The sequence below is a fragment of the Paramacrobiotus metropolitanus genome, unplaced genomic scaffold, assembly GCF_019649055.1.
Source record: "Paramacrobiotus metropolitanus isolate TYO unplaced genomic scaffold, Prichtersi_v1.0 Parri_scaffold0000225, whole genome shotgun sequence".
Taxonomy (NCBI): Eukaryota; Metazoa; Tardigrada; class Eutardigrada; order Parachela; family Macrobiotidae; genus Paramacrobiotus; species Paramacrobiotus metropolitanus.
This window is the reverse complement of record NW_026570445.1, coordinates 53,543-70,061: the sequence shown is the minus strand read 5'-3', so window position 1 is coordinate 70,061 and position 16,519 is coordinate 53,543. Positions and strand designations below refer to the sequence as shown.

The 16,519-nt window shown below is 48.3% G+C and overlaps 1 protein-coding gene across 5 annotated transcripts; it reads left to right on the top strand.

The window, feature by feature from the left end:
• The first annotated feature begins 9 nt into the window (after window positions 1-9).
• Window positions 10-13,952, top strand: LOC129601263 (synaptotagmin-7-like). Of its 5 annotated transcripts, none has more exons than XM_055500025.1 (11): window positions 10-388; window positions 1,305-1,874; window positions 10,403-10,499; window positions 10,561-10,817; window positions 10,895-10,935; window positions 11,104-11,211; window positions 11,688-11,860; window positions 12,071-12,188; window positions 12,848-13,032; window positions 13,207-13,340; window positions 13,473-13,952. In XM_055500025.1, the coding sequence occupies exons 3-10, from the start codon at window positions 10,479-10,481 to the stop codon at window positions 13,330-13,332; spliced, it is 1,029 nt and encodes a 342-aa protein (XP_055356000.1). In that variant the 5' UTR covers window positions 10-388; window positions 1,305-1,874; window positions 10,403-10,478; the 3' UTR covers window positions 13,333-13,340; window positions 13,473-13,952. The 5 variants fall into 5 exon arrangements, with proteins under 5 accessions (XP_055356000.1, XP_055355999.1, XP_055356001.1 ...); XM_055500024.1 differs by having other exon boundaries at window positions 1,207-1,874; XM_055500026.1 differs by lacking the exon at window positions 1,305-1,874.
• The last annotated feature ends 2,567 nt before the right edge of the window (window positions 13,953-16,519 follow it).

Here is a 16,519-nt window from a genome sequence, read left to right as displayed (position 1 = left end):
TATCGCTTTTCTGCAGTATTTTAATTTTGGTCGCGGCACTGGTCACGTGATATCGAACGATTGCCCGGTCGCTTAATATATGTACACAGAGCAGTGTACAATCCAGTGTGACGTACAGATGCGTTGTTAGTAATTAAATTTATTTTAAGCATTTCAATCATGACCATATTAATTTAATTGCCGTATTGTGCAGTGCGTTGATGGTCCATTCGAATGCTGGGATAGGCCGAAGTAGGCAGTTCATATTAGCGTCAACTCCTGTGGCTGTAAATAAATGCTTAATGACGTTGGCTGTAAACTGCAGTCAATAAATTCCACCTGACTGCATCACTGACTCACCCGGCAAATGTACACGTATTAATCACCCATGGACTGGGATTGTGTAGAGGTATAGTTTACTCAGGTAATCAAATACACTCTAGTAAACAGCGCCATATCCCAACCACGTAACCGCCACCCTACACGGCTTCCCGCGGCGGAACAGAAAGAAGCGGTAAAGTCTTGTTAACTGCGGCTGCGGCATAGCCAACCGCCCTCGCGGGCGGCGGCGTACGTACCCCAGGTCCGTCTATCGATCCTTCTCGACGTTACCATCCTCCTCACCGCCCAGGCACCCACCCCCACGTTTACAGCCGGCATTCACCGTCCGACACAATACCAGAACAACATTAACAACACTCCACAGCGCTCGTAACTCTTGACGCCCGCGTTAACTAAACAAAGCCACACCGGAGCAACACAACTAAACTGCAGCGGGATGAATGCCGGCATTGTGGCGGGCAATAATGCTAACACAGCCAGCAGCCCGGCAATATCCGGCTGCAGGCAACTAGGGCATTTCCTGTACATCCACATCGTATAATATTCCAAATGACAAGTCCCGTATATCGCTGTCTGCGCCGGTTATAACGGCACCCGTTCGTTGGCTGTACGTGGCCGGATACAGCGCACATCAGCTGATGTCTCTCCGGGAATTGCTGTGCTCCCCTTTCGCGCACATCACGCACACTGTACACCGTAGTAAAATTGTTAACTTGTACGTACCGGTGCAGTAAATCCGTCCCGCGAGCGCTGCGCTCGTTGCTGCTGCCGGCGGGATGGATGGGATAGATATGGGCTGGAATGCCGTTTAAGAGCGGCAAATTGCCGGCTAACGTCCGCGCAGCCGTTGGCTGTACTTAAGCGCGTTGCACGCCGGCTGTACAGTGTACATACAGGATACAACGAGTACCATTTGGCCGTACAAATATTCCACGCAACGTACAAATACGCCGAGTGATTTTTGTATAATGGTATCGGAGCAGAAAACGAGACGGAGGAAGGGAAGGCAACGGGATGATGATGATCATCAGCCATCACCGCCAGTTGACATTTATGCAGGCCCGCGTTAACAACTCCAATATTCATCGGCCGTAATCTGCGCTGTATCACTGCGCTACACCGGCTCATCTTCTCCATTCAACACACGTCCCTAATTACATGTATTTTCCCGGACAACATTTCCGCGGGATGAGCGCATATCTATCTGTGTATTAGCGCTGACGCTAACCCATCATTTCTCCGTTTTTGCTGCTGTATAATTGTATCAATATTTTATAACGGCGCGTGGGAATGCCAGCAGCCTGCATAATGCAGTGACCGGCAAGTGCTTCCCTGCTCACCGGCAACTCTATCCCAGTCCACTTCCGGTCAAATTTCTGGATGTGCCGTCGGGCGTGATCGTTGGATGTTAGCGTGAACGTTAGTGGAAGGCATCCGTAATTCAATTGCCGCCTGACTGAACTGCGCTGTGCCGTTCACTCCATCAGGATTCGACTGCGCAGCGTATATCGGTTTAACCCACATTTTGCCGGCCAGCTGCAGCGCGCGTCCCGGTAAGTGATCCTGCATCGCAGCACTTTTACGGCTTCCACGTGCGCAAATTAAGCGGACGTGTGTGCGCTGATGAGCCTGGATATGGGCTTTTTATGACATTTACGCATGCTCTGCGTGCACGCGCTTTACCTACCCGAGTAGTCATTTCAACCAGTCGCCCAAGGTCACTTGCACCGTTGCAACGCAAGTCTTAAACAGGCATTTAAGAGCGTAAAAATGCGTAGTTAACAGCTTGGTTTAATTAATTAAAACAAAATGCACCGACGGGAAATAATTTTCAACTTTCTATTACATTTAAGTGTAAAGAAAGCAAAGTGTCCGCTGCGTAGTTGACCGGAAGTAGGCGGGCATATTGGCCTTGTTAGCGTACGTACTGCGTAAGTGTGAGTGGCGCAAAAACGCCGGCCCAGCGGCGCGGAATAATTAACGAACAGCCATGGCTGCCGGCACGTTCGCTGCGTCCCTTTCCCATTCATCCCTTCATTCATCAGCGCCGTGACTTGTCAATCGGCGCGTACAGCGTTCTCCTTAACCGCTGACCTGCACCGCGCCACAATTAATTCCAGGCTCCTGTATGCTGCACCGGGAATTAATCCGGCGCACGCAACAGGCCCGCCGGCCGGATTGCTCGACGCTATGCGTTCAGTTTAAAGGGCACATTTCTTGTACTCGGCCGTTTGCAGCAGCAGCAACGTTAAGTCAAGCCGCAACGAGCAGGAGGATCGCGCTGTGTCGAACAGATAACGGCGTCCCGCGGCGTATATATGTGCACACGTCTAATGTTGCGCATCGCATATAAAGCGAATCGCATTGGACATTAGGTGAGTGCAGTTAGACCGGCGTCTGGCAATTGCGCATCTATCCCATTACGGGATCGGCGGGAAGGCCGTTACGTTGGCCGGGATCATTTGTCAGATGATGCGTCTCTCTAACGGCGCCGCGTCCACAGCTGCCGGCCTTCCCGCGGGTCCGGGCTGGATCAACACGCGCGGACGGGAAAATGCGCGCGGCACTTATCGCGGCGGTTGACAATCATTGCATAATCCGTGGGATGAATCCGGCCGGGTCGTTAGCAGCGCATCGCTGTCCAGCCGCGCACCGGGCGGTGGCCGGAAGAGCACTTGTCGCCGCAGCGTTTCCCTGTTTATCCGCTGCATATTCCCGCAAAAGGGGATGATGATGGATGGCCGGCAATCGCGGGCATCGCGGCACAGCTGTGCTGATTATGCCTGGACTGGAGTGCGGCGCATCGTTTGCCCAGATGTAATGCGCACTTTCGGGCCCGGCAACGAACCGAGATTGTGATTTATCGCTGCTGTAAAGCTTGTTCACGCTGACGTGCCGACGCTGCACGGCCCCGTCTAATTGCTCGCTTGGGCCGCTGTGTGCGGGAGGGCGGAGCCACGCGCGACGCACATAACTGCCGTCCGCTGAAGACTACCTGTCACGCCGACGAAAAAGCTCATTAGCTTCACAAAAATCTCCAAGCTGACGATTTTAAATGAAAGAAATTCAGGGACTTCCGGTGCTTGACGCAATTGCAACCGCTTGATGCGGCAATGTAAAGCGAATTGTATTTTGAAAATTACATAAATTCCCGTTCTCTTCCTGTTTGATTTTCGCTACAAAAAAATGATTTCCTCTGCAATACTTGTATTAAAACAAGTAGAGTAAATTACGAAAATCATTCTACGTTATAAATATGTCGTTTGGAAGCGGACCGCATCGAAAATTGCGACGTAATCGAACGTGAAATAGTGCGAGTATTAACCGGCACATATATACACACGTTGCACCTGTCGAGGCACGGATAACAAGCCGGCAGCAAGCACTCAATCCAGGAAACGCGCTTACTGAGTGACATTATGACAGCGCCGTTAGAGCCGGCATTTACATGCGAATACGCTCGTGTGTAGGAAAAAGGGAGGAACACTCAGCCGGTTTCATTCCACTGTGAATAAGCCAGCTTTCGTTGTATTATTGGCGTGCTCCGCCAAATGGCGACCCTAATTAAACCCGGCCATTCACAGCGTGCACCAGCCCGCTCCGTTAACCGGGCCTGGCGCGCGTCTTCCCGGGAATAAAAAAAGGCAAAGCAAATCAGTTTATCTACGCCACAATGTCATACATGTTTGATGCGCACACAATTGCCATCGATTAGCCGGCGCGGATCGATCGCTGCTTTAACTCACTGTTGTTGGAAAATGCAACGTGAAAGCAGTCAAAACGCGTAGTACAGCGACAATGGGAACGCCGGGATACGCATCCGGTCGGTTTGGACTTTTATAGAATGAAGAGGCTGCTTTTGGACAATTTGACACTTGTCGGCCGGGTTCGGCATAATTCGCGTACGCGTATAATCAGGCCCGGCTAATCTGCGTCTTACACGCTGCTAATCCTAAACAACGCATTGTAGAAATCGCCAGTAATCCCGCCGGAAGTGCCCGCCAGCTGTACCGGCCCATCTCATCATCCCGTTTTCGCATTAAGCAAGCGCATTACCCAGCGTACCTATACACGTACAAAAAATTAATACTTAATGCTTCCAATCTAAAAATAATACACCTTAATACTTACTGCAGTTATATAAAAAATCCCTGTTTATAAATATACATAAAAAGTTCATAGTTATATAAACACATATATATGTATAGAAAACATGAATATGTATAACATATATATGTATAACAAAACCGCATATATAAACACATATATATGTATAAAAAACATATATATGTATAACATATATGTATATGTATATATGTGTATTTGTATATAGGTATATGTATATATGTATATAATCATATATATAAACATATATATCCATAACATATATATATATATATATACTGTATATATAAAAGCGCATATATGAACACATAAAAAATCTAATAAAACTTTTATTACTGTATGATATATGCTATTATACTTACATATATAAAACACATACTTCAGTATATAAATTTAATATTTACATATATATGGGCGGCGTAAATCGCCCATTTATCTGTTAAACGGCGATGAATAATGATCGTCAACTGCCGGCGATGCGATCGATGGCCGTAGTAATGCCTGGCGCTGTATAACCGTGTACATATATGTTCGCCGATCGATGCATATATCATTATTCTATGGGTCCCCGTGGCCGGATGTAGTTAGCAATATTTATCCATCTGTCGGTGTACGCGTACACTCTGTCCGTTCACTGCCGATCGTAGTCGTGGCCAGTGTAAAGTGAATTAGAAATTTGCATTACGGAACGGGAGAGTGCCAAGACAAATAGCCGCTCTGGACGCCCACTCCACTACTTTAGAATGACACTGCCTTCAAACAACGAAACTGCTCGACGCAATTTGCATACGGTACACGAGCGCGGCCGGCGCGTTCGGTGTTTGAGTGGGATAGAAAAACTACGATGTCATTGTGTCCCCATTAACGACGCGTTTATTTATTTCATCAGTTCCGGCGCACGTTTGGAACCTGTTAATTCCTCGCTCAGTTGTTGCGTTTTCTTATTGATAAAATTCGGTAGGTGTTGGATGTTAAAAAAATGTCCACATTAGAGAAATCACTCAAATAAACAAATAAAGAAAAATGAATTAAAAATCAATTAAAGGCATAAAACAAAAAAATGGGATTCCGCCGAGATGGCAGGAAATTCCCTTGTGGAAGTATCGGCACTTCCCGTTATTGTCGCTTGGCGCTGCAGGTAGCTGCCGGCGCCAGGCGGCGTGCCGCACTCTCGCAGTCTTGCACCCTCCGCTAGGGACGGCAGCTGCTGTAGTACGTATTTGCTGTGTACTGTGCACAGTGTGTATTCGTGCAGTATAATTATATATTATGGTTATATTAGTCCGTTTAACGTTACTTTCATCCCACATGTTGCCGGTCTGGGCTACAAAATATTTTCCTTAACCGTATTATTTGTATTCTGTACAGGCGGCACAACGTAATGTACTGTACACTCAACTGTACGTGCGGATCATTTCTCAATTATTTCATTTAAGTTCAAATGACGTTAGCAATTGCCAGTTATTACACATTGTAATTTAAGCACGGCGCATATAATATTTTCCAGCTCTTGCGACTATCGCCTGCATGGTTGCGTACACCAGCACAGTATACCGAATCATTTCGCAAGTCGATACTCAGTGAAATGTACTGAAGCTGAGTGCAATCGAGTCAGAAATTTATTGTGTATGTTTCTGAGTACTTCCGGTAAACGTTTTGCCGTACAGGTGCAGGCTAATGATATGTTCATTTTTATGAGGTCATGCAAATTGGCGGTGGCAGATTTCATCCTGCTAGCACGTACACTAGTATGCCAACAGGATGAAAACAGTGGGGCGGTGCAATATGTATATTATATGTTTATTGTCCCGTATTTTACATGTTTTACAGTATAAAGTACAGTATTATTACAGCTTCCAGTGTACTGCATTATTAACCAGCTCAGTCACAAACAACGCGCACATCCATATGTTACAGCCCGCTCTATCTCGACAGTAATGTAAACATTTTCGTACGAGCACTTGTGTTGGCTGCAGCTGCACCGCTGCGTTTCCTTCCGGCTCCTCCCGCCCACATCCATATCCTTAATAACACACAACCCGAACAAAACAACTGCACACTGTACGTATCGTACATGAATTATACATCCAAGTCGGGGCGCGGCTGACCAATCGATGGATGGATTTATTGGATGTATCGATCGCAGCAAGAGGGAAAAACAACTGCTGCCTTATGGGAAAAAACAACTCCCGCTGCCGGCATGATAATAAATACTATTACGCCCATCGAGCGCTTGCGTAAGAAGCCTGCAAGCTGCTGCACAAGGTTCACTAACGCCATGTTGCACTTTAAAGCAGATACGTAGCGAATCGCGGCTGGATCGGTCAGCTGGCCGGAACTGCACTGCCGGCGAATCAGCCGTGGCCGTCACGCCGCTGCGGTGCCGGTTAGATAGCCAAATGCAGGGCTTTCCGATTCAAGTTGTTGCCTAATGCAAGCTGTGCTTTAAAAAAGCGGCGGCATATTGCAGTTTTGAATAGGAGGAAAAGAACGGCCGGCTTCCGGTAAGGTCCGCTCGGCTGAGGAACAACTTCCGCCAGCACCGGATATGGCGTACTTCAGCGAACGAGCGTCAGCCGCGATGCAACGGAAGACCGACCGGCGCTTTCCAGGCGATCCAGACGATAATCGGCCAGTGGAGAAACGAAGCAGCCTTGACCGAAGAAATTGGAGAGCCTTTCCAGCCGCCTGCAGAGGGCGCTCTCGTCTAAACGTGACGTGCATCTACATCCGTTTGACAAAAATACAGCTGCACAATCTGTACGCGCGTACAGCATCTTACGCCGCGGAAGCGATGACTTACTCGGCAGCACGTCAGCCTGGATTGGCCGGGACTTCCGGCGGAGAAGTATCAGCCGGCGTGTTAACAATGCGGCGGGCCGGGCCTCCTTCCGCCTGCCAGCGCCATGCGCGGGTAATTACACGTATATTGCGCCCGCGGATCGCATCGCAACAACAATGCCTGACGTACGAGTGCCGCGGTGGTCCAGTGCAGCCAACCGCCTCCGCATCCACACACTGCACTGCGGTACGTGTTGCCGACAAGTGCGCCGGCGTGCGGCCCATCAATCGCCAGTAATTTCATCAGTCCCATCTGATTCCCGCCGCACTGTGTGAGCACGCGTATAGATGCAGAGAGGGCATGCGTGCTTAATTGTTATCAAGTGAGTGTTTGTTTAAGCGCCCATTGACCGGCGTGATTTCGTTAGCGCCGCGCCAACCCGGCTCGCTTAGCCTTCACCCGCATAATCAGCCTGTGTACTACACATATATACGCCGGAATCCGTTCTGTGCGGGAATAATTAATCCGCCCGGCGAGTTTTTTACCCGGCGCTGGCTGCAGCGTAATTCTCCCTGAGGAGAGCCCGTAAATCGCTCTTCCCTCATCCAGCTGTCGCCGCGCAACCGCTTCCGTCACGATTCCGCTGCCGTGCACACGCGTGCCGCGACGACTGCCTGCTGCCGTGTTCGCTGCACACCATCGCGGCCAGAATATAATAATATTATATCCGCCGTAACCCGCGAGAATTCCCAGGGAATCATCGCGGCATTGTTTGGCCGCGCGTAATCTGCCGTTAAGTGCGGCCGCTTCTTTGCCGCTATCTCCTAACGAAGTGCATCCGGGTCAAGTGCTAATTAACCCGGTGTATATCCGTACACCGCGATCTGTCTGTCTGTCCTCTATCTCGATCATCTCTCTCTGCCTTGTGTATCGCTGCTGCGGAAATCTCTGTCTTTATTGCACTGATGATAATTAAGCCGGCTATACGTGTATCCGAAAACCGTTGTCTCTCTCTCTGTTCTCTGTATCCGCCATCTCTGTGTGCGCCTAGGCATCAACGGATATCTGGAGCGGATATTTTCCCAGCCTAATCGCACTGATGGAAATCGGATGCGCTGATCATCATTACGCCGCTCATTATGTCACGCCTGCCTAATCGCTGTTCCTAGTGCGGTCTGTGTTTGTCCAGCTCGTCGTTTTCCTTTTGCCCAACATGTTAGTTGTTTGTAGACTCCATAAGAAGTATTTCCATACCGATTTACGAAAGCAAATGGGATTTACTGCGTTTAGGCGTAAGCGCTGGCATCGATGATAGAAAAGGAAAAAAAGCAGTGCAAATCGGTGGCGACGGGTTGCGCCCGGGGAGATAATTAAAATAATGGCCCGGGCTCAGCGCTTGAGCCCGGCTTGAGCGCCGCGCGCTCCTCGCTCGATCCGCGAGAAACGCAGCGTCAGTCGGGGGAGATAATCAGGTTATTGTGGATGGTGATCCACTTGAGTAATTGTTTATCGGGATATCGCCGGGCGCAGCTCGACAGTTCTGCGCTTTTTCCCGCGTATCGTGTACCCAATTAAAGAGCGTATTAATCAGCAAATTGACCGCCTCCGCCGATTATATTCCACACTGCCTGTCACTGTTAGCCTGCACAGTGTAGCGGCGCTTGCATTATATTAATGGGCGCCCGCGGCAGGGTTGCATCGCCGGGATTACAGCGAATGCAGCGGGGCAGTCGAGCGCAAATAATTGCGGACCCACGGCCGCCTGTTCCCCGTACACAGGCGTCCGGCGTACGGCGCGTTGCCGGCGCACGCACGCGTCGTAAAACCACCAGCGATCAGGGAGTGTAATCTGGTTACTAACGACAAACGCCGGCGTCGCGGGAATTGCCGGCCGCGTTAATGTGCAGTTGAACTTGTAATTGCATCCAGCAACGGCACGTGCTGGATAAACGCCGCCGTCGCAATATAAGCGGCGATGCCCATGTTAACAGCCAGAAATTTGTCATAGCCAAAATGAATTTTTTTTGTCCAAAATATATTCGCCGTTCTGCTTGTCAACGCGGCCGGTCAGCGGCTGCTAGCCGCACACGTGGGCCGCGTCGACGACAGACGTACCAGATGTACACATGTCGCCGCTGACATTTATTATCCACAACTCTTGACGCGCTGCTTATAATTGACAAAAACACTCGGCATCCGCTTCCGCAGCGTGCAGCGCTGCATACGTAACACTGGCATGCGTGAACCGCCCGCCGTATCGGCGCATAATGCGCGGCCCGGCATTGTGCGTATACAGCGTATACATCCACAACCGGATGTGCATCCCGCGCATCCTCCGCGTGATGGATGCGGCTAGCGTGCTGTAAAATAATCTGCCGTCATCGGTCGTTATTTAATTAGACTGGCGTTTCGTGCGGACACAAAGCCGCGGCGTTTTGTCGTTATGGCCAGATGAGCCGTGGAAAAAACGATCCCGCTTGTAAAAATCTAGCGTGCAGATGTATGTATTACGTTACAGTATGAATGCCGGGAATCAAAAGACACAAATGAAAGTAGGAGAAATTCCGAGGGACCCGGTTTGTCCTGTCCCGTGCAGCTGCGGCCGGCGGTCCATTGTGCGGCGCAAGTGGCACTCGTGTAACGCGATCCGGGTATTATGTGCTTCTCCTTTCTCACGGCCCGGGCGGAATTTTTCCGCTGCCTCTCTTTCGGCACGCGCCGTTTCCTTCCTTCCTCATCAGTCGCAGCAGCTGTCGCTTCCCGTTTCCGTTCGGGAAGATTGCGGCGCGTGTGACGGGATGCAGTACAAGTGCTGCATATATATTTACAGTGTTGTAATTAAGCTCTGAATGGGGCGAATCATATAACGCGACTTAAATGTAATTACCGGCGAAAAGCGTGGACTGATTAATGCCGGCATCACGCTGCACCTATTAATCGGTATTATGTCCTCGTGTACGTACCATTTCCGGCTGCTCAGTGATCGATTGCCGAGAGCCATGTATAATGGAAATAGTTTTATTAATTAAGAGGAGTCGTTGGTGTGATTAATACGGGGTATATAAATCGAGCGCTGAGCCGCTCGTCGTGTATTAACGTTATAAGCTCCGAGACGGGATTAATTGCTCATCCCGATTACGCGCCTGTATTAAATATGGATTTGAATTTGGGCAGGATCGGCCACTGGATTTCTGAGTCGACCAACCACTTGTTCTTCGGCGCCGACGAGGCCGTCTCCGAGCCACCGGAAATGCTCAACATTCGCACACCGGTAAGCGCCAATATTACATTCTTTGTAGGTGTATTTTGCTAAAGTGTGTGGTGGAATGCAGAGGGCGCGCAGTGAGCCGTCGCCGCGGCCGATGCTGCGCAACCGGCAGACGTCGGTGGCCGGCGAGTCGCAGCAGACCAACGGCTACGGCAGCCAGAGCACCGTCGGCTCCAACAGCGCCGCCGGCAGCGCCCTCCCCGCGGGCCGCGGCTCCTCGGCGGCCGCCAGCCGCGAGCGCAGCGCCGAGGATGTCGGCGAGATCCACTTCTCCATGAAGTACGATTTCCAGCAGAACACCTTCGTCGTCCGCGTCATAGATAAGTCTAATAAAACCTTAATTAACATTCTTAATTATCAACACGGACGCCGTTTTATGAATTATTTCTCTCTGCACAGGCCAAACGCTTGCCGGCCAAAGACTTCTCCGGATTCTCAGGCAAGTAATTAAGTGTAATTACATTATTACTTAATTGATTACATAAAGAAAAAAGAAATTACATATAGCAATAGATTTCTACAGAAGGGAACAAAATTAAAACCAAATTAATTGGAAATCATATATTATAATTATATAATTTTTGTATCAATTAATGTGTCGTTGCAGATCCGTACTGCGTGGTATCGTTGTTGCCGAAAGACAAGTACAAACTGCAGACGAAGATAAAGAAGCGCACCCTGAATCCGCGCTGGAACGAGTCCTTTCTCTTTGAAGGTCAGCCATGATTATTATTTCAGTACAGCATTTCAGTTACCTGCATGTCGTGGCGCAAGTTGGCTACAAGAACGAGTCAGTCACGCGCAGTCCGCTCATATTCATCTGCACGAAAAATACCATTTAATTTTTATACTAATTATTATTGTAGTATTAATTTTCAGTCGACAACTAATTACAGTATCTCTTCATGTACAAAATTCATCATTAAATTAATTTCCGCTGATTCTCAGCTGATATTCGACGCGGTACATATATAAATTAGTTAAATCCTACACGTGTTAGCTTAACCAATCATTTCATGGGATAATGATGAAGACGGAAAGAGGACGACAATTATGGTCTGCTGAGGAAATCAAATCGCATTCAGGCAGTAATTCACTGTGTATACGAGTACATGCATATCTGTAGATATAATTATAACGTAGTTGATGAGCGCGTGCACAGAATAAGATGATGATAGTTATGTACTGCAGACTTCCCGATCGAGAAGCTGAAGACGCGGACGCTGCACCTGCACGTCTTCGACTACGACCGCTTCAGCCGCGACGACCCCATCGGCGAGCTCTTCATCCCGCTGCAGGACCTGGACTTCACGCAGAACTACGACGTCTGGAAGCCCCTCCTCCCGCCCAAATCCGAGACCAAAGTACGTCTGCTCACTGTTTTTAATCGCTGTGGTAAATGTAGCCTGCTGAGTGACCTCTGTTATAATTATATACGTATGTACATCATTCTGTGCTATTGCAGTGCATGTATGATCTATACATCTACAGAGCGTACAGAATACCATTTTAGCCGAATACCATTACACAATACTCATACAGGTACTGTAAGTTAAATGTGTACTGGATTGCAGAACAAGTACGGCGAGATCCTGCTGTCGCTCAAGTACAACGTCACCGCCGGCGAGCTCGGCGTCAACGTCATCAAGTGCAAGGAGCTGCGCATACAGGACATCGCCACGCACTCCAGCGGTATGTGCATGGCATTACCGTACCGTTAATTACCGGTGTATCTGTTATACAGAGTATCTGCAGTACATGTAGATACAGTACAGTATTACGCAGGTGCACGCTCTATATATAATTAATTAGTCGGTCTCGACGTATCGTACCTACAGTATAAATCTATCTGTATTTATGGATCTGTGCATTATACCCGAACCGGAAACTTAAGTAAAAAAATAATAAAAGGTTTTAGTGTTTACTTATAAAAATATATACAGCGTCAGCGAATGACCTTTACATACTGTGAAATCGGTAGTGTGTATATTGTAGCGTATGATATGGACTCGTATTGTAGCACTTTAATGTGTATCGCAGCTGAGCAGAGAACTGACTGAAGTTAATGGGAAGAACCGTAACCAGAGAACACGAGAAGCACAGAAAATTGCTAGGACAAAGGGCAGAGAACAGAAATATAGAAAGTACAAGAAGGTCAAGAAACACGCGAATCTAGATACATCACACATACATCGTGACGTGGTTAACAACGTTAATCGATTTTTTTATTCGCTGCATAATAACTTGTACGTATAGTTATAGCTTTACAATATGTTTGTCGTCGTTACAAGCTGTCTGTATTGTACTGACTACGTGTAATAGCGGTATGTGTGTAACTGGATGTATTGTAGATCCGTACGTGAAGATCTGGCTGATGTTCGGCGGGAAGAAGATGGAGAAGAAGAAGACGCAGATCCACATGCGGGATTTAAACCCGGTCTTCAACGAGTCTTTCACCTTCAGCGTGCCCATGGACAAGATCCGCGAGGCCGCCCTCCTCGTCACCGTCATGGACTACGACAAGATCGGGCGCAACGTACGTAATCATAAGTGCAGTCTGTTCTTTTACTGTACTGATCCACTGCAATACACAGTAAGACTATAAGCTGGCAATGGAATATAATAATTATTCTTCATATACATAAAACATACCGGTACGTACAACAAGTTGTCATCACTGCGATTGACTGAAGCACTGTACTGACTACAGGACCTGATCGGGCGCGTCACCCTGAGCAGCCGCAGCGACCCGGCCTCGGTGGCCCACTGGAACGCCATGCTGCAGTACCCCAAGGAGGCCGTCTCGCAGTGGCACGTCCTCAAGGACGAGATATGATCTACGCTGTATGTACTTACAGTACAGTATACTCATCCCGTACAAGTGTACGTCCATATATACATCCGGCTCGTCCATCTCGTACTGTGTGCAGTGTAGCTGAAATAATTAATTTCAATCACGCTTCCCATTAATTGCAGTGCTCGTCGTCGGACGCCGTGCAGTGATGGCCGGCAGACGGGAAATGCCGGGCACTCGTTGACGTTGATTTGGCACTGGCCACCGCTCAACCTCCGATGCATCGATCCAGCCGCTTCACAGATTCTCTAGTATACATATAATGCCGTCGAATTCCTAATTAACGTTGTCCTGCAAGCACAAAGCACGATGCCGAATGCCGATCGACTGGCCGATGCACGCCAAACTGCACCAAATATCTAACGCAGCTTACAATTGTTAAGACGTATAACTTTGTACAGGGAAGCAAAGATGTGCTGCACACCGGCGCTGCCGGTTGCAGTTGGGTGGGTGCCAGCATAATGCAGATTGTCTGGTATTTTTCCACGGCACAGTATTCTATTCTATGGACGATTTTTCTGGCTGATTATTAACACGTCAACGTATCGCCGGCCTTGTGTGTAGCCCAGCAAGCGGGATTATAAACTGCTGTTTATTACAAGGACAGAACGAGTTCCACTTGCGAATTTTTCTATATACGTATTTACCAACAACGATCGAGGTATACGCATCGAACATTACGATTTAATAAATGTTTATTGGGCAAAGGCCATCAGTGTAACAAAAGTGTAACAAACTTAAAATGATACAAAATGATACGATTTAATTAAGTAATACTCTTCACCTCGGATAACATTCGCTCGACCCGTCGACTGCATGAGAATTAATATTGTTTGAATAGTTATTACACAGTTATACAAAATTATGAACATTGGCTAAACGCTGAATCACGCAGTACATTATTTTAGTACATAGTAAAATTTAATACTGTACACTTCATCCAGCCGTACGTCCAGTGTATACGTCCATACAATTGATGTATCTGTACTGTACTATTATCCGGCTGGTCGGTCATTATTATTGTATTACGCGTATATGTACAAGCTTGTCCGGTAATTTCCTACGTAAAGGTACAGCTAGCGCGAATTTTGCGCTTATAACGAGGGCCACTTCACTACGTTTATCAAATTCCTTAAATGCGCTCCGCAGTCAGATTGTCGATTACTGCACCGACCATTTTCCAGCCACCTTCTGCCAGGCAGTCACTATTATTCTTATTAAATTATATGGCGTGTAAAAAGCCACCAGCCAGCCACATGCAAGTTACGTGCTTAAAAAGTGTGGCGTGGCGCGCCGTAGTGTGAAGTTTGGCGAAACACGCAAATTTGTGTAAATCGCTGTACTGAATCGTCAGAAATTACCGGACGAGCTTGTACAGACAGTACTTTGCTATTCCACCGGACGACGTCGACACGGCACCCCGACCAGCCGGCCACGCCTGGCGCCGGGGTGGATCAACCGTCCAGTCGTCCATCTTCAGGTCATTTGCGCGGCCCACCGGATCGCTAGGAAACTCCCATCATCCTCCAGACCACTCACCGGCGAAATCTACACACTCAATAATTTCTTATGAATTTATACCATTTTATTTCTCGTATATGTTTTTGGTTTATTCTTGTAATTTACTCGCAATAAATTCAGCATATTAAGATGGGATTAATTGCTTCTTTACTAATTCGTACGAGTAAATAAAAGGGTTCATTTATTCTCAATATGTACATCAGCGAGCACCACTCAGTCAGTATATACAATCAAATGAAGACCTTGTATATCTGCACAACGTAAAGTGAAACCTCTCGATTCAATACAGGCACACATGGTCGACTACGTACTTTACGCCGGGCTCACCTGAGGCCGATACAACATACAGTAGCTACGCCAACACGATGTTGCCAACATCGAACATGTATACCGTACATAGCCGTAGCATCAGTTGAGCGTTGAGACAAACGGCGTCGTCAGGGCGGTGGCCTTAGTGGGAACAGCCCCACCCGGCCATCACAATCAAGTGCCGCGCTCAGTCTGACTCGACGATGTCGCCTGTGGGCGGCCGGCTGTGATCAGGGCAGCAAGCTGGCTGCGCAACTGACAAATGCAACCACTCCGACGGAGCATCAACGATCGCAGTATACGCGCTCTACCAGTACCATTTCATTTGTTTTTGGTAGATTAAATTTTGTTGTTCATTATATGTACATTCGCCTATTTTTTGAACTTGAAGTCGGAATTATTTGCCATCATCGATGCAACAGTGGTAAGTGCAGAAATGTACAGCACTTTTTAGCCGGTTTTACCGTTATTTTTATCGTCCGAAGTAGACGCATTGCGTAATTGCGCCCATTGCCTAATTGGCCGGTTTCGTTCATTTACTATCCTAATAAATTATGCGCTTGTAAATCTTGGAAGGAAGAGCTACTGCAGATGACAACATGCACAGCACGACACACTGGGGAAAGCGACATAACGATATGGACAAGATGACGATCAGTGAGTGCTGCAGTGCTTGTCAACGGTCATCTCGGAGACTGCAGGCAGTGGCGTACTCTGTGGTTATTATGGAGAAGCGGCAAGTAGCGCAGCGGCTGCACTGTACTGTACAATTGTACCTGGTCGGACAACATTAAATTTTGTAGCTGTATGTTACCAACTTACCGTTGTTATAATTATCCAGGCGTGACAAGATGGCAAAAACAGACAAATAAAAAGCTGTGAAACCACCGGCAGCTAAACGACAAACAATTCCCAGGAAAACCCAACATGCAAAGAAACACAGGCACCACGGGGGAATAAGCAGATGTTCAGGTTACTCGTAGGATTTCTTCTCTGGTCTATGTTGACAGGGACCGACAGCTGTTGCAGTCCCTGGCCAGCGGCGGCCTCCTCGCTCACGGGCACCTAGCTCCAGCCGTCGGAGCATCCGCGGCAGCCCTGCCAGCGACGCGCTGCAGCCTCCCGGAAGTCCATCTGCAAACGAAGCACTTCAGTATGCTCTTCGAAAGGTGCAGGGTAGCCATCCAAAGCCAGCCCGCCCCACTCACCCCCGAACGGTCGCCGCCTGGGTACTCGATGTAGATCCAGGTGCGGCCAGCATCCAGCCGACGCAACTCCAACGGCGGCCACTCCCGGTTGGAGCGCTACAGCCAGGCCTCCATCAGACAGCGCTGCGTCC

What these genes read in the sequence shown, in the direction of transcription:
- LOC129601263 (XM_055500022.1), top strand. An exon ending in CGAGTCCTTTCTCTTTGAAG is followed by an intron (nt 11,212 to 11,687) that starts GTCAGCCATGAT and finishes TATGTACTGCAG; the next exon opens with ACTTCCCGATCGAGAAGCTG. An exon ending in ACGACAAGATCGGGCGCAAC is followed by an intron (nt 13,033 to 13,206) that starts GTACGTAATCAT and finishes TACTGACTACAG; the next exon opens with GACCTGATCGGGCGCGTCAC.